Source organism: Convolutriloba macropyga, chromosome 5 (assembly GCF_964194025.1).
Source record: "Convolutriloba macropyga chromosome 5, txConMacr16.3, whole genome shotgun sequence".
Lineage (NCBI taxonomy): Eukaryota > Metazoa > Xenacoelomorpha > Acoela > Convolutidae > Convolutriloba > Convolutriloba macropyga.
The window spans coordinates 4,281,001-4,299,880 of NC_134472.1; the positions used below are offsets into that span (position 1 = coordinate 4,281,001).

Here is an 18,880-nt window from a genome sequence, read left to right on the forward strand (position 1 = left end):
TATATATATATATATATATATATATATCATACACACACATACATACACACACAAGCAGACACGCACACACACACACAAATACACACAGGTACACACAAACACGAACACACAAAAACACACACACGCAGGAACGCACGCACACACACACAAACACACACGCACACATACACACACACACACACACTCATACACACACAGGCACGTACGCACACACACACACACACATACACACACGCACACACATACACACGCACACACACACACGCACACGTACACACACACACACACGCACTTACACACACACACACACACTCATACACACACAGGCACATACGCACACACACACACACATACACACACGCACACACATACACACGCACACACACACACACACACACGCAAACACACACACACACAAACACACACACACACACACACACTAACTCACTCCCACATACACACCCAAACCGAGACTTGGTCAAAACTGTCCAAGCTCTTGTCCCAGAATCTTCTAACCTTGTTTTTTTTATCTGAGAAGCCGATGGTATGACCTGGCTGTGGGTCTGGTACCCCACCCTAGGTTGACATTTTGTGAGCCAATTTTTAAAACAAATAATTGTTTAGAATAAGTCATTCAATCGCCTATAGTTTGCTGTTGATGGTTATACACTCATTTTACAGCGACTATTGTGCTGTATATAATATATAAAACATTAATAATTTGAATCATTCAGCGTTGATCATTTGGTCAAACTGCACTCTCAATCAATCAAAAATTCATACAGTAACACCTTTCATTCAAAGTTCATGTGCCTTAGTTGATTGATAAAAGCTAAAAGCGGTGAACACCTCCTGTGGACAAACTGACAATAATCAATGTATTTATCAAAAGATAATGCAGGTTATAACAAATTTAGTTATCAAACTAATAAACTAAACTCATAATTTCCTTTGCTGGAGTTGGTTAAACTGGCTGAAGTTCGTTCTGGCTAGAGTTGTTAGTCATCATGGCTGGTCTTGAAGGTCATATTGTTAAAGTGAAATCATGGGACGTCAGGTTTCCAACGTCGCAGGAAGGTTAGAAACAAAGCATCACTTTTCAATGCCATATTAATTAAAATTTTCAAATTATTTTTAAATAAAAGAAAACATATATTCAGTAATTAAATATTTGAACGCATCTCTCAACAAGTTTAGGATCTTTTCAACCGGAAAATATTTCAAGTTTGCAACCAATTACACAACCACCAACTTATATCTTTGCAGTAGGTACGAATTTTGCACTCACAGTTCTTTCTATTTTAAAAAGGCTCTCTTCTGAATTCCAGAGACAATATTTTGATCGAATAATTCTTAAAATTGGTTATTTACAAGTGACGTACAGAAATCGATTTCTGTCGTAGAGTGTTTTGCTAGGCGATTTATCAAAAAAGATTGGTCTGAATTTCGAGTGCTTTCGCGGTGCGATTCCACTACAAAATTTGAATTTAGCGAGTTATTTTTTTGGGTGTCACTATTCGACGGTATTCGCCTTGTGAATGCAGCTTGCGCTTCCTGACTATTGTTTCGCTTAGCGAAATGATACCTAGATTAGCTATTTTGAATTGAGCGTTCCGCGGAGCGATAATCGAACTAAAGAGACTCAACTGAAAACTGAATTAGGATTAGCAAGAATGACAATTGAAAATACTAAAATCTTTTTGATATACTAAAATTTGATCAGCAATTTGACCACACGACATTACAACTGCAAAAGGAGATTTGGGGCAAAATAAAATTAACAGACGACATGAACAGACATTCAATCACAACTCTAGATTAAACAAAATTAAAAGTATGAAAAAGAAGATTTGATCTTCAAAATTAAGAATGAACAAAATTAAGAATGAAGTAACTGAAAATGAACTAAATTAATATTAAAATAAGTTTAAGGGATTTAGCGCCACAAATGATTTCATCAATTTTACACCTATACCACATTTCCCCCTCACCAAAATAAACAACGAAGTATGTTTGTAACGAAAGATTAATAAATATGTACTGGTTACTATAATAATAGAATAATGTTTTGTAAGCAGTTTTATGTTTAATCTGAATCAGTTTAGGAAACGCATTCCGCCTTGCGGACTGTCATTGTATTTTCTGGTCCTTCATAGTTCGGGGAGACGTAATACTGTGTTGGGTTCGCTTGTATTAGTGAACAAAGGCCTACCAAAAAATTTGATTCCTCGGCGTCTTGATTGCGAGGGGCCGTAATTTTGATGGTCGAAACAATAGATTTATATTGAATCTGTTGTTGTTTTATCATCTGACTTATTTTTTGTCTTGAAGCTGCTGAACTTGACGATAAAATGGGTGTACAAATCTAAGTTGACGCCATCGATTGGTCCGATTCGGTTATTGACGCTGACGAACGTTTTCGTTTGTGTAAAGGCTGGAGAGCTGTTTTGGCTTTTGTAGCTGCCTTCCGTTTTTGTCGAGTCGGCGGCTCTGCAATTACAATGGACGTTTGTGGTAGAATCATTGGCGGCGCAAAATCAGTGAATGTTTCTAGGCGGCTGTGGGAACGATGGACTTTTTAGGTTTAGTTGGCATTAGCACTCGTAGTGCTCTCGACACATTAGAGTGGATGGACGAAACACAACTCATGACGACCTGTTTTCTTTTATGTTTGATATTTTTGTTTCCTTCAGTTTTTTTTTCTCATTCTTCGCGTGCTGATTAATAAAATCTTCAGTAGGCACTTTTGGTCTACTGCATAGCTTTTTATGTCCGTTTGTCTTTCAGCTTTTGTACCGAATTTGGCTAAATTTGAATTTCTAATCTTTACTTCCCTTCTGCTTGGCTCTTTTATAAGTATGTACGACATGGCGCAGTCAGCTCGCGAATCTCACAAGACCGCACTTTCAATCGAAGCCCTTTGGGAACGTGCTACGTCAGACCCACCAGTACGACGGGAAAAGTGGCGAATCCAGGTGAAGCTAGCAATTCTGGCAAGAAAAAACATAACATTGGATACCCTACTACAACCGAAGAAGACCCACGTACGACTACACCGGAACCACAATATGAAATAGCTATTGAGGACGCAACTGAAGATTTTTGGTTTACTCAATTTTTTCCGACATACTTATGCAAAATCATTGAGCAGATCACAATGATTATTTCTTACTCAGAGCAGGCAAACCTGGCGATGTGTTGATCTCCAATTTTAGCCGCACCCTCTACATATACCAATTGCTGCTCAATTGAATGTGTTTCTGCTTGACTGGTTCGTTTGAACATGTGCGCCGCAAAATCTACTGAATTGTTGCATTGCGTTGATTGCGCTGCTGTTGATGTTGTTCTTGTTGGAAGATATTAATTGCTGGTGTAGATGAGCCATCTCCATATTAACTGCAATACTTAGAGTTCTTTCAGGGTGTATTGTATCGAGAAGGAGTTCCCGTTGTATATCATCGTCAAGCATATTAATGATGAAAATATCTCTGCTGATCACTTCCTCGCGATTTTCGAAATCACAGTTTTCAGCTAATTTTTTAAGAACGCTGTTGTATTGCTCTACCGTCTCGCCCTTCATTTGTTTTCTCAAAAAGAAGACACGGCAGTCGAAAATGATGTTCTTTGTTCGAATAAAGGCTATTTCCATCATTTACCAAAGCTTGAAAGTCGAGAGATTGTAGATATTAACTTGGGGAAATTTCTGTGCTAAATGACGTCGTCCCTCCGTTGCAAAGCTGAGGTAGAGAAGGGAGACGCACTTCTGGTCACATAGTGTTCATGGTCTTTCACTAAACAAGATGCCTGCTTTTGTGATTTTTTGACATTTCAATTCCCATTGAAGTTTTAACTGATTGTTACGGATTTGACGATTTCGTTCTGTATGTTCAGTTGCGTACTCAATAGATACTTCATATTTTGTTTCCGGCGGTAGTCGGCTTCAGTTGTAGTAGGGTATCCAACGTTATTTTTTCTCTTGCAAGAATTGCTAGCTTCACCTGGATTCGCGTCTTTTCCCATCGTATTGGTGGGTCTGACCTAGCACATTCCCAAAAGGGTTCGATTGAAAGTGGGCTCTCGCGAGTTTGCCAATGACTGCGCCATGTCGTACAAAAATCGATTTCTGTAGTAGAGAGTGTTTTGCTAGGCGAGTTATCAAAATAGATTGGTGGTAATTTCGAGTGCTTTCGCGGTGCGATTCCACTACAAAATTTGAATTTAGCGAGTTTTTTTGGGTATCATTTTTCTACAGTATTCGCCTTGCGAATGCAACTTGTTTTTTTTACTATTTTTTCGCTTAGCAAATTAATACTTAGATTAGATATTTCGAATTGAGCGTTCTGCGGAGCAGAATTCGAATTAAAGAGACTCAACTGAAAACTGAATTAGGATTAGCAAGAATGACAATTGAAGATATACTTAAGTTTGATCAGCAGTTTGATCACACGACATTACAACTGCAAAAGGAAATTTGCGGCAAAATAAAATTAATAGACGACATGAACAGACATTCAATCACAACTCTAGAGTAAACTAATTTAAATGTATGAATAAGAAGATTTGATCTTCAAAATTAAGAATGAACAAAATTAAGAATGAAATGACTGAAATTGAACTAAATTAAGATTAAAATAAGTTTAAGGGATTTAGCGCCGCAATTGATTTCATCAATTATACACCTATACCACAACAAATATGAGAAATTTTCGCATTAGTTAATACAGCAGTTCTAAAACTGTTCATTTATACTGAAAATTACGTCAAAAATCCAAAATCCAATAGTAGCGCTGCATTTTACATGAGCTGTCGAATAAAACTGTTTATTAAGTAAATTATCCAATGGATAGTATTATTTGACGTGATTTTCAGCATCATTGACCAATTTTGTTCGCAGGACATCTATATTTTTGCGTGCAAAAGACCCAGACTTTGAAGATCATTAGTCAACTGTTTTCTACGCTCGTTAATCATCGATTCACTTGGCCTTTTGTTTCATTTCCATTCATTTATAACTCGTTACGTCAAAGTACACCAGCAGATTGCCAACCTAATTTATTTAATTATGCAAATGATATTCATGTTCGTTAATATCACTAAAGCTGAGTTTAAAGCCCTTGTAGGTAGCTGATCTTAAATCAGCTCGATGACATTAATAATAGCATACAAGTTTAAACTCATGCTGGTTGGCGTTAAAGAAAAGTTTAAAAGTACAACTCACTATTTTCAAGATAATAATTTTTCACGGTCATCGTATGGTGGCGGTCATATCAGGTAGCGGTCACAGACACTGCATGAGTTGACTTTTAACATTTCAGACACTATTTTTGTGCCTGAGGTTCTAACAAATTTTTCAATTTGTGGCAGTTTAAATATTTTTGTTGTGGTAATAATATTGGCTCTTCATAGCGCACGATTGTACTCTATTAATGGTATTTCATTTCGATAACTTTTAAAAACTATGAGGACTACTTTTTTCATAACCAAGAATATTTGTTTCAGTTTTGATAGTTTCTCTAGACCTTTATCTGTTGTAGTCCAAATACTTAGTGTCATCATTGACGGGCATGAATGAATTAATTCATTGGTTTCTATTCATATATAACTGTTTGATAAATTTGTACAATTTTAAGTTTTGTAAAAATATGAGTCGGCTTTTTAAATGTTATCTCTTCTGTCTTTTTTACTGTTTTCTTTGTGAGTCTGATTAATGACAACTCTAACTCAGTTTGTATCTGATAGTTTCAGTGACTCTGGCACTATGTGTTTCAAAATTAATATTGGTTTGTCTAGTTCAGCTCGTGTTTGTTCCCTTTTTAGTCTTATTAATTATTTGCAGCTGCGACAGCTCTCAGCTCAGCGAATATCCAGCTTAAAACAAAACGATGGAGTTTCTTGTTTAATCCTTATTAAATGAAAAGTTGGCTAAAAATTATCAATATCCAATTTAAAAAATGCTCAAGCTCTGGGTAATGATTGGATGCCTGTCATCAATACATTATTGGTGTTCAAAAGCAGTCAACGTTTTGTTCTGAAACTTTGGAATCGAGCTACGCTGTACAATTATCAATTTTTGTAACACTTTCAGTTAATACTTATATTTTCATGTAAACATTTTTCCACACGAACAATTGATGTAGTGCAATTTTCTTTGCCACGCAGAGATTTACATGATTTGTTTTTGTTACATAGATTCAACAGTCAAAAAAGATAAAATCTTAGACAAAAATTAACAATATTTATTTTAAAAAAAGCATATTGAAGGGTCGAAAGTTAGCTCTTTCTTCTATCCTTTTCGTTTTGAGATTGCTTAGCATTTACCCTTTTCAGCATTTACCATGGTTAGACACGATCATACAACAGCCCAACATGATCATACCTCAACTCCATTGTTGTGTGTTCTGTTTTGGATACCACTTTCCCTCATTTTATACTCAATTTTTCATCTCGTTAATATTCCAGTCAGTTTTTGATGCTATCAGACAACATCCCTAACACGATGAATATTCAATATTCACGTATATATCACTCATTAGGATTCATCAAGTCATTATAACAGTAATTTCCCATTTTTTTCAGGTAGAACGAGTATTGAATTAAAAATTAAGTTGGTTAAAAAGACTATGTTTATTGAAACAGCAGATAAGTTTTTTAAACAATCAATTTTTATTAGTCCATTTTATTTTTCCACATATGAGAAGTTTGTTTCAGTTTATTCCCATTTTGTTCAGGTAAGATCAGAAATTTGTATAAAAAGATGATAATTATTTTCCCCAATTAGAGAGGTTTGAAAAAGTCACTTCAGATTGGTGAGTTTGAAGTTCTCTGTAGATATTCGAGACTATAATGGTACGAGAGCAAGCAAACATACCACAAGGACACGAATTTCAAAAAATAAGATTGACTGAGCGAACCCATCAGAAGCAAATAAATCCCTCCAAATGATAGCTCCTGCCGTCTGGAAGCAGGCTACTCGTTTCAATGATTCCAAGAAATATGAAGACTTTAAACCTAAAACTTCCACTACCAATGAAACGAACGCAATATCCGGATGAGAACAGTTTCTTCATATACTCTACACTTCCGATCCTCAGTACCTTTAATTGCGTAACCTGACTTCTCAGCCACATATGACTGATCTTTGGTTGCAGAAAAGAGATCACTGTACAACAAGAGCAGCAGAACAACCTGACGACAAAGATAAACAGAAACAGTGCTCCAGGTCGGGAATTGCTCTAATTAATGAGGTCTCGATTTTCTACCTCTTAAGATAAGTTAGCTTTTGATCAACCCGGTCGCAACCCAGTCCCGAAGGCTTGCAAAGTGGCGTCCTCTACCGTGACATACGACAACATGGACATCAAATACATCTACAATGCCCCAGTGTGCCCGTAGCGCAACAGGGGCCTTTGCTCTCAAGTCATTAAGTATAATTACTTTACTTTACTTTACTTTAAACTCAACCAAAATTCATAAGGATGCAAAGGCAGCCGAGAATTTTTTGTGTGTAAAAATTGACAGCCCAGAGGAATCAAAGCTCTCGTAAAGAGCTGCAAAAGTAGGTTCTTCTTTGGAGGCTGAACTGAGATTTTCTTTAACCAAATCATTTATCGGTAGTAGAGATCCCACGTAAGCCGTTTCATATTGATCTTGAGGTTGTTTGGCTCTAAAACTGATACAATACATGGGAGGCAAACCTACTTTCAAGCTTGGTCGGAAAAAACAGTTCCACGAATTTGATCTAAAGTCTCTCTTTGGCAGTTGTCAAAAAGTTTCACGGCCTCAATTGACTCAATTCGTGGCATATTAGTGCAAAGCGAATATATGAGAAGATAAATGCCAGCCCATATCCAAGTTGACATGTGCAAGCTGAACTTGTGATCATCTTATTCAAAAATAACTTAATTTATTTACAATGTTTAGAATGTCAATTTATGTTAACAATTCAGTTGTGATTAACATTAACTAGTCTATAATACCCATTTCCATCTTTTCATGAACCCCATTTATATTAACAGGTTTTAATCTATATGTTGAGGAAAAAATCGATTTTCATCTCAGAAATTCTGCGCAGAGGTTTCTTTAATTATTGTCTCTCTATTTTGGAAAAAAATGTTTTTTATACTGTTTCTGCTTCCAAAAAAAAATTTAAAAATCTTTTTTGAGAACTTCTGAGATAAGAAAGATTTTTCCTTAAAAATCCACCCGAGTGCCAGTGCCAACTTTTACATAGCCTTAAAATGACAGCACTACTTCATTTCACTACTAATTTTTCAAGCAATAAAGTTGTATTCAGTTTTCAAACTCAGTTATATCCTGGAACGTATATATAAAACTTTTTGAAAATTGTGTAGTTTAAATGAGTTTTTTTAATGAAAATTTGAATTAAAAGGGGTAAATTAGAAAATTTTTTGATAATCAAAGTAATAGTTTGTGTTCTTCTCATTTTGGTCTGTTGAAAACAGCAAAAATAGATTGAAAAACTACGAGCATATATTGAAAGTTTTTCAGAACGCAGCACGAAAATATTCTTTTGAACAGAGAATTGGGACCATTAATGTCTTACATCTACGTTTAAAAACGGACAGCCAAACATTAAACATGAATTTTCCTTTTGTATTTCACAATTGATACTAAAGTTACTTGAATGATAGGAATTAACATGTAAATATCTAACTTTCAGATTTTTCGTAAAACTTATTTGTTTGAATTGAAAGCAAAATAACTAAATTCACAGACTAAACAGCATATTTTGTTGTTCCCACTTTAATCAGGTAACTTCTTCCTTTTACTTTTAAATTGAATTGATGAGAGTTAGGGAGTAAAATTTAAGGGAAATACATAAGCGTTCTCTTCCACTTTAAGTTGATATTTAAGAGTTACTAATTTTCAGCCCATGGCTCAGATGCGATGCATGGACTGGTTGACTACTCGTGTGTCTATGTCCAGATATTCTTGGAATCCTGTCATCTAATTGGATGCGGACTCACATTCACCTGTGGTAAGTTGACTAATGCTGCAGATAAATTTCAAAATGACAACAACTCAAAAAAGCTCACCTGTGCCGACCAAAATAAAATACTTCCTGAAACGCTAAGGTAGTTTTGCCTTGCCTTAACTTTTCTGAAATTTGCCCTAAAGAGTACTTCAAAAATTACTTTTTCCTAAAACTTAACTTTTCTGAAATTTGCCCTAAAGAGTACTTCAAAAATTACTTTGTCCTAAAACTTAACTTTTCTGAAATTTGCCCTAAAGAGTACTTCAAAAATTACTTTGTCCTAAAACTTAACTTTTCTGAAATTTGCCCTAAAGAGTACTTCAAAAATTACTTTGTCCTAAAACTTAACTTTTCTGAAATTTGCCCTAAAGAGTACTTCAAAAATTACTTTGTCCTAAAACTTAACTTTTCTGAAATTTGCCCTAAAGAGTACTTCAAAAATTACTTTGTCCTAAAACTTAACTTTTCTGAAATTTGCCCTAAAGAGAACTTGAAAAATTACTTTGTCCTAAAACTTAACTTTTCTGAAATTTGCCCCAAAGAGTACTTGAAAAATTACATTGTCCTAAAAATTGGGACATGAACTGAACTTTTACCTCAAACAAGCATTGTAACTCTTAACTCTTCTGTCGATCTTAAGCAAGTTGAAATATCGAAATAGCATAATATGCTATTAATTTTTCTCAATCCAATAATTTAGAAAATAGCGGTTCGTATTACAAGTGTGTTTTAACAAACTTGCCCGGTTATTTCACCTCATGTTAAGTTGTGATAGTGGAATTGAATTAAAAGCCAGTCACACGGGTCGTGAAGATTACGCTAATTTCTTATCCAAGTGAAGAAGTGTATATTTTTTCACTCAGACACCCTTGGAACGTGCTATTGATTGCATTGATAACCCGTGAGATGTTTTTTTAAATATTATAGGAATTGCACCAATAAACTTTATATTATGTTTCTTCAATTTATTACTTAATTGGATACAAGAGCAAAACCTAACCCACAGCGTGCTGAACTTAAGTAAAAAACGTCAACCTTGATAATTAAATTAACCTAGGGTAACATGATAAACCCCGCTATCATTTAAATTTAACATGCTCAATTTGAGGAAAAACTGTATGGAAAAAGATACTTTATGAGACAAGAAAGAAGTTTAAATCCAATAGAAAAACAGTATACCAGATCCTTTTTTAAATCAAGATTAAGTTCAGTATTTGAGGTCAGCACAGACCAATTATATATGATACTATTTTAGTCTTCTAATCTTAAAGACGCAAAGTCTTTTTTAGACTCACATATTAAAAGGACTTGATGTGTACTTGCTATACATTAGAGCAAAAAAGCAGCCTCGAAAAGCTATCCTAAAAATCTGATGGAAGCACCTTGTAAAGATTGAATGGCTTCCCAATTAATGTAATGACTCATATTAAGGAAAATAGTGGTTTGAGAAAATATCAACAAAACGCTTCGATCTGCGTGCAACAAAAAAATTCTCTTTTTTTTTCAAAAAAAAAATAGTCATAAAATTTGATCGAAAGATTATATATTATCCTAATCATTGTCTTAAATTTCACTCACTCAGCAACAAAAGAGTTCAAGGGTTATTTGACAAGAGTCATTTATTGTATTGAAGTGTACAGTAAACGTGACTTTGCCTAAAAATTGAGTTTCAGATATGCATCCTCACTGAAACGTTTCGAAAGGGGCTGAGAAATCCGAGTTATTTTTTTTATTTACTACCCCTCAAATACAACAAGAAAACCACCAAAATACGCCCTATCATCTTTCAGAATATCTTCTTATGTCGGCGTCATAATATCATAAAAATTAGGGCGTCCTACCTTCCCATTGTGGCCTTTATGGGCAGTTAAAACAAATTGTAAAACCACAAAATTATTTTTTTGGTTGAAGTTGCTCACTTTATCTTTTTTTTGAATTGCAATAGAAAAAGTTTCCAAGACTCTTAAAAAAGAGCAGTTTGCTATTTATGTTTCACGACTCAAAAAGTAGTTGACCCAAGTTCAAATAGAAGTCAAGAATTTATTCTTCAAGTTCAATCGATTATGCGTGGGTAATAGGAAGCCTTGATGGTCGAGAGGGAACTTGCAAGTTATCGACTAAGAGAAAATAATGTTAAAACAAAACTAAAACAAAAGAGAATAGGTTTTTCCACAATTGTCTTTGTCTTTGATGAAAAAAAAAACAAAAAACGGAAAACAATTTGAAACTGCTTGTATCTCGATTGAAAGTTGTCTTGACAATATGATAAAAAAGTTTAGCTTACATACTCAATAATGTTTCTAGAACAGCTCAAAAAATATTGGTACACAATGACCGTTGTGAGTTCTCACTAGCCGGTTTTATCTAAGAACATATTTCTGACATTTGGTTTTTGCAATTCGTTTGTTTGCTGTAAAATTTGCATGACATCAAGGTTGTATATCAAGCAATAATTCTTTTTAAAAGAGAGTTTGAATTCGACAAAAATACATCTGGAGTTCTATAAACTAAAGTATTCTAACTTACGTTCTTCAGGTCTATATATTGAAAAAAAATTCAAAAAACTTACCATGCCATCACATTTTCGTCGGGTATCATTTTCAGGAAGACAAATGTTTGCCGCTAAAGTGGTTATTCAAGTTACGTTTCCAAAAAAATTCATCGGAAAGATTATTATATTTGATTATTTCTTGAAGACGAACTAGTAAAAGTTATCCACACTTAAAACTATAATTTAAACTATAATTTTTGCTTACATTTTATAACTTATAACTAATAACCCTTTAATTTATATGCGAATAAAAACTAAAAAGTAATTTTCAGCTTTTCGGATGAAAAAGTATTTTTCTGCCATCAAGTTCACGTCGTGGGTTTTTTTTGCACAAAAATTACAACCACTTATGTTTACCAAAACGTTTTCGATTTTCTTGCCAGTTCTTTAGGATAGCAATTGCAAACCAAATTATTTCAATAACCCTCTTTTAGATGAAAGTTACTTTGCAATTTGTCTTCTCAACGCATTTAGTAATGCAGCGGTTTTTTTAAAAGATTTGCCACAAATTAGTTATATGTTTTCATTGATGTCAGATTATCAATTTATTAACTGCTGCAGTTGAAACAACCACAAATTTCAGGATATTTGTTCCATCAAAATTTAAATTTTCCGGTGTAATGAGCTTGCTGCCGCGATAACTCGCCTTAATATATAACGAGCATAAGGACTAGAGTCATTCTGCAACCAATCACGTTGCGGTAAATTTTCATAAAGGTGCACAAAAATAGAAAAGTTTTCTAATTGTACCCAAAAACGCGTTTATTGATAAATTCAACAAAATCCAATTCTAAAAAATGAAGATTTTAAAAATCGACAAAGACTCTGAAATTGTCATTATTTTGCAAATTATCATAATATCGTTACTTGATATCTAAAGGAGTATTCAATTTTTGACTTTTTTTAAAAATTAAACGCAATTGTTGCTTTAGATAAGCATACCATAGCTTGAACAATAAGCTCTACTTTTCCAGCGTTATTTGTTTTATTATACAATACAAAATGCAATTTCATTAAGTGAATGGAGGCGCAGTCGCAGAAGCTATGCTGACATCCGGGAGGTCAGAGAACCAAGTTGACCTAGACGGTAATTTCTGATAGAATTCCGGGGAATGTGGTGAAATTAAACATTTCACTGCTAAAAATCGAGTTCTTACCACAATTTAACCGCTTAAAAACACCAAAACTTATTTATTTTTTTTCTGCAGAACCTTGACTTGGGTACCTTGAGAAACAAAAGAAAAGAACAAAAGAAGGGTCATCTGATATGCTTAATTTTGAGAGCTTCAGACCATGATTCGTTTGGTGTATAAGGGTTCTGATGCTTTCAAATAATAGCTGAAAACGTCCGAAAACTGCGGGGGTCCATTTTTTCAATACTTGCTTCTGCTTAGACCCCTCTAAACAAATCAAAAGATCTCTTTGCTTTGACAGGTAGAGGAAATGAGATTGTGAAACACTGCGTTGACAGCTTGAAACCCAAATTACTTGGACAAAAATTGTCGGATATTTTGGGCGCATTTGGTGAGTTTGCCCACAGCTTGGCCAATGACAACCAGATGAGGTGGCTGGGTCCAGAATGTGGGGTGTTGTATCTAGCGTCCTGTGCTATCTTGAACGCTATTTGGGATCTGTGGGCTAAAGTTGAAAAGAAACCCGTGTGGCTGCTTTTGTGTGAAATGTCGGCGCAAGTACGTCATAGGCTTTCCTTGCTTCATTATTTGATAAAAATGCTTTCAATATAACGAGTACGAATTTGAATAAATTAGGTTCAGATAGTTGGTTTCAATTTTTTTCAACCGTTGATTGAAATAAGGTGATATCAACTATTGTCAATAGATAGTCAACAGTCCCCCCCCCCGTTTCGTTTTGCCCCCCCCCCCCTCCTATTTATACATGTTTAAACATACTGTTAAAGTTGGTGGCAGTCAAGCAAGCCGATAGGCAAGCAAGCCAAATTTTGAAATTGAGGTCAAGTAAGCCAAAAAATTTTGGGATACGGATATTTTAAGTTACCCCTAGCGGGCCGGTTCGGCTACAATAAGGGCTCGACTTGTTGCAATTTTTAGGAAACTTCTAAAAGTGCCTTCAATCTACCTAGACACTAATTTGGGAATGAAATGCAAATATTGCTCTTAAAATTCGAGAAAATTTAGATTTTCTTTTTGGGGGGGGGGGGGGGGGGGTGAGGGGAGGTGTTAAAATAACGGTTACATAGGTCTGGGGGATCACTAGCAGAAAAGAGCCCAATTGAGAGCTCGTCTGCAATGATAAAGCTAAAGGGGTGTTCTGGCAAAAAAAAATTGCAACAATTTTTTTTCAACAAATCTCTGTTTTTTTTTATAACTGCGCAGGATACTAACATTTTTTAGTCTTCAGGTTTTCCTAAAGTGTTCCCCATATTTGTCAGTCATCAATCACCCTCCCCCCACGCAGCTATATTATGTCCCTTCAAAATTGTTTTTTATACACCTCTATAATATTTAATATCTAATAATGGTTATTCTCATTTAGCCACAACAATCATTATCAGGCAGGACAATCAATATTTTGTTCACACATATTAATGAAAGCAAATATTTTCACAATGAGGGTGGAGGAAACAGTTCCTTGTTATCAGAAATTGGTCAACTGTGGAATCTGGAAGCACTTGACAGACGTGATGACACCCCAACAGGCACTCGAATTGCTGCAAAATGTTGCATCTGACCCAGAAGAAGTGAACAAAAGGATCAGCCACGTGAAGGAGAATGGGCTGCAGTCATACACTACAGCCTGTGGGTGGCTGGGGTACACTGACGACTATATGAGTTCCAAAATAAAGGTATTATCAAACCACCCTCCCCCATAAAAATGTTTAAAAAGTTTAAATGTTTTTTTTTTTTGGGGGGGGGGGGGGGGGGCATATGTTTTCGGTCAGCAAGAAGGCGGTGCAGATGTTGATACCTTTAATGTTAAAGGTATCATCAACCCAACCTCCCTAAAAATAAATTAAAAATTTAGAAAATTGCTATTAGAAAATTTCTAAATATCCAGCCAGATATGTTCTCCCAAATCAAAATTTAGTCCCATGAGTTTTTATATATTCGTGCATTCTAATGGTAAACATTGGGACATTGGGTTCTAAAAACCCTCTATCTGAGAAGTCATTCATTTTGCAGATGAAGAGTTTTTGTTGATGTTGTTGCAGAGCTTCATGGAAGACGGGTGGGATTCATTCAAGATTAAAGTTGGAGTCAACATCGAAGATGACATCCGAAGATGCAAGGCAAGTTAAATTCACTTTTTAAGAGTTACGCATTTTGGATGCTCATACGAAACGTCCCCTAGGTCACGTCTCTTCTAACGACTTAAGTTCAAATGACCTTCAAAGCTCAACCAATCATAAAGAACAATTGAAACTTAAATTTCCTACGGCAGCTGACAGCGACCTGATACTTTGGAAGCTCGGAGAGTTAATGTCAGTAAAAATGAAATGTAAAAGTTTTGATTTTATGAAGATTGATGATACCTTAATTTTCAATAGGGGAACCGGTCGGTATTTGCCTCTATGACGTCATTTGGGCTTATTTTATAAGTTTTATGATACAGAAAACTTTCCAAACATGTTTTTAAATCGAACAAAGTTAAATTTATAAACTTTTTGTTTTTTTTTTCAATCATACTTGAATCTGCCTGCGTAAAATTCATTCTTGGTTAAAAGTCTTGATTCGAATTGTTAGCTTCGATTCTCTTCCTTTACCTCATCTCTTGTTGGTGTTTTTTTTAATTTTCCTTGAAACTTGGTATGAACGTAAATTTGACATTGGAATCCCAGCTCAATAGGGGAGACATGTTGAAATGGAGCCCCCTGCTTTCATTGGGTGACAAATTTAATAGAGAATAGCTTCTCTGTGATCAACTAAGCAGGTTTTGCTCTTCAGATTTTGCTCACAATGTTAAGATAATCTCAAAAATAATCTTTTTTTGAAAAACTGAAACCAGAGGGACAATGAAAAAGTTTGAAAATCTTAAAAAATCTTGATCAATTTGTTGATCTATAGAAGGATCAAATTATTCTGCTTCTGTTTTTCAAAAATTTCTCCCGTCATAAATACGATTTTTGTTTTCTTAGACGTTAAGGTGGTCCGAGATTATATATTATCTGACACCACATTCGGCCACAACTGTCTATATCAAACGCACAACTAATCGGATAAACTGGACTTGATCAAGTTTTAGATGGTGCGTGATCTGATAGGGGAAAAAGGGAGACTGATGATAGACTGCAACCAAAAGTGGGAGGTGAATGAGGCCATCGAATGGGTATCGCAACTTGCACCCTACGGCTTATACTGGACAGAAGAGCCCACTCACCCCAGTGACGTCATAGGTTAATAAGCTTCTTTGATGTATAGGAATTAAACCCCCAGGGCAAAAAAGCAGTCTGACTCTACAGGCAAACACTGATTTTAGCAATCTATCTTTCAACACTTGTTGTAGACACTGCTATAGTACATAACCATCATACCTGTGCCCCGGGTCAACAATAAATCGAAAAAATAAGTGTGATAAGCGATATGAAAAGTTTTTTTTCACCGCAAATTTTTACATAATTTTGCGGTGAAATGCGGTGAATGCGGTAAAATTATGTAAGTTCACCACTAAGTTAAGCGGTGAATTTTTGTAATTTCATTGCATTCACCACTTATCTTACATAGTTTGGACACTTTTTCAAAGCGGCGAATTTATGTAACTTCACCGCAAAATGTAGGAGGTTTTTTCTCCGCATTCACGGCTTGATTTATGTAATTCCACCGCATTAACCGCTTATCCTACTGTAACGGCTGCTCTCCTTGTGTTTCACAAAGAAAGTTTTACACCGCCCAGTTCGTTCTGAGTGGTTACAAAATCTGTCCGGATACTTCGTTTATGCAGTTCGCTTTTGTAACTGTATATCCGCTCTGCTGTACTTACCGTTGCATTAACTATTTTAGTTCGTAACTATTTGCTGATCTTAGTTTTTTCAACTATCAATTTAAACTGGATTGCTACAGATCACACAATACGGGATCTCTTTATGTATACCAGTTCAATCCGATAGAAAAAAACAAATCGAAGACAAAGATATATGTCTAAGACCTGTTTGTGCAAAAATATTTAAGCTTAAACTTAAGTTGGCTTTTGCTGTTTGTACTCACAAGTTGAGAATACCAGAAGTTGGGGTTGTAACAGTTGAATTTCAGCTCCAATAATTCGTTGATGCAAGACACAGTAACAGAATTTACTGCTCAAGAATAATATTTTGAATACAAGACACAGTAACAATTTACTGCTCAGGAATATTTCTAGTTCAAGACACAGTAACACGTTATTTACTGCTCAAGACAATTTGTTTTGCAATATTTTGCTGAGTTATACTTTCAGCCGTTTTCTGCGGCTACTACGTTGAGTTCTGTGTGTTGCTTTTGTTATTTCCCCCTTTTCTCTTTTTTTCTCACGTGACAAACTGTAACTAGAACTAGAACTATAACTATAACTATTAAATGACTAAGACAACAGAAAGTGTTTTGTTTCTATTTTTCCCCGCCTATGCAAGCTTGTTATTCCTTAAGCTCAGCTCCAACATCGCCGGCCCTGTTTTCCTTCGTGAAAACATCATCGTCAGTTGGTAGTACTGGAGCGAGCTTCACTACGGGCCTCTTGAAGTATCCATCTTTTGTTCGGATTTTCGCTGATCGAATCACTCCGTCGGAACCTTCAAATGTTTCGGTTATTCGACCCAGATTGTAACATCCACGTTTGTCACTTTCTTCCACTAACCACACAAGATCACCCTGCTGAAGACTTCTTTCCGTTGTGGTCTGCCATTTCTTTCGACTATTCAACGTTGGCAAGTACTCTTTACGAAATCTGTCCCAGATGAGGTCTGCGTAAGCTTGTGTTTGTCGGAAGAGCTTTCTATGATCAACAAATTGCTCTGCACCTGATAGATACGGTAAACAAAGGTATCTAAAAATAGACAGCACCAACGCTTTTCGTTTCTTCGACCAATCTTTACTGTGAATGGTCCGAAATAGTCTACGCCCACATTCGAGAACACTGTTGATGCGACTAATCGTTCTTCAGGTAGTTCTGCCATTACTGGTGCCTTTGTTTGGGCTCTTCCCTTTCGACATCTAATGCATTTGTTTTTGATCGATCTCAAAGCATTTCGTATGCCTAGGATCCAGAATTTCTGCTGAACTATGTTTCTGACATGTTCAGTACCTTCGTGATGACTATTCTTATGTTCATTTCGCAAGAATAATTCAACTACATGGTGCTTCCAATGTAACAGTATTGGATGCTTCGTTTCGAAGCTCAATTGACTTTTACCTATTCTGCCTTGGGCACGAATAATTCCTTGCTGGTCCATGAATGGTGAAAACTGGAGGATTTTGCTGTTTTTTGGAATTTCCCTTTCAGCCTTGAGAGATTTCATCTCTTCAGTAAACTGTTCTTGCTGCAGTAGTCTGAAGATGCTTGCTTGTGCATCCTCTCTTTCTTCAACACTTAGTGTTTTTGTTGCCGGTTTGTGTTTTCTGAATACACGCTGTATGTATGCCATTGTATTTACTAGTCGATTGTAATTGCTGAATCGTTCCCACTGAATCATCGGCTTCTTCTCTTCAACCTTTGCTGAGAAGACCATTTCGTCGTTTTGTTCGTCTGAAGCAAATGTTAAATTCAACTGTTCAGGCCATTCGTTCTCTCGTTGCTTCAACCAGGCCGGCCCAGTGAGCCATTCACTTCTCTTGAGTTCGTCAACATCGATTGCTCGTGTCCCGATGTCAGCTGGATTGTTAATACCACTCACATGATTCCATTGTGAAACATTAGTTGTATCCAAAATCTCAGCTACTCTGTTTGCAACAAACACCTGTTGCTTACGGTGGGAGCTATGAATCCATTGCAGTACAGTAGTGGAGTCTGTCCAGAAGTTAGAACTGTGAATTTTCGATTCGTGTTCCTTCACTATCTGCTCTTTAAGTCTCACTGCCATCACTGCTGCTTGTAGTTCCAAGCGTGGTATGGAAAGGTGTCGCATCGGTGCAACCCTGCACTTTCCGATTACAAATGCTAAGTCTGCTGAGTATTCTTTGGGCTTTGAACGTAGGTATGCCACTGCGCACATTGTGTCTTCAGATGCGTCGGCAAACACATGAAGTTCCCATTTGTCCTTGGCTGTGCTGAAGTATCTTCTATCAATGCTGGTTTCTGCTACTTCTGGAAGCTGCGTTTTCCACTTCAGAAACTCTTCTTCTTCGTTAGGTTCTACTGAGTTGTCCCAATGTTGTCCGTTTTTGGTCCAG

The 18,880-nt window shown here is 35.9% G+C and overlaps 1 protein-coding gene across 2 annotated transcripts in view; it reads left to right on the forward strand.

Moving 5' to 3' along the window:
* The window catches only part of LOC142339728 (mitochondrial enolase superfamily member 1-like), a 57,963-nt gene that overhangs the window by 25,273 nt on the left and 13,810 nt on the right, over positions 1-18,880 (forward strand). The window contains exons 1-6 of one of the 2 annotated variants that reach the window (XM_075389960.1): positions 813-1,077; positions 8,891-8,998; positions 12,981-13,237; positions 14,167-14,370; positions 14,737-14,814; positions 15,768-15,918. In XM_075389960.1, the coding sequence (XP_075246075.1) occupies positions 1,008-1,077; positions 8,891-8,998; positions 12,981-13,237; positions 14,167-14,370; positions 14,737-14,814; positions 15,768-15,918 (868 nt within the window). In that variant the 5' untranslated portion in view covers positions 813-1,007. Of the gene's footprint in view, positions 1-812; positions 1,078-8,890; positions 8,999-12,980; positions 13,238-14,166; positions 14,371-14,736; positions 14,815-15,767; positions 15,919-18,880 lie in introns of those variants that run through there. The other variant, XM_075389959.1, reaches the window with a different exon arrangement.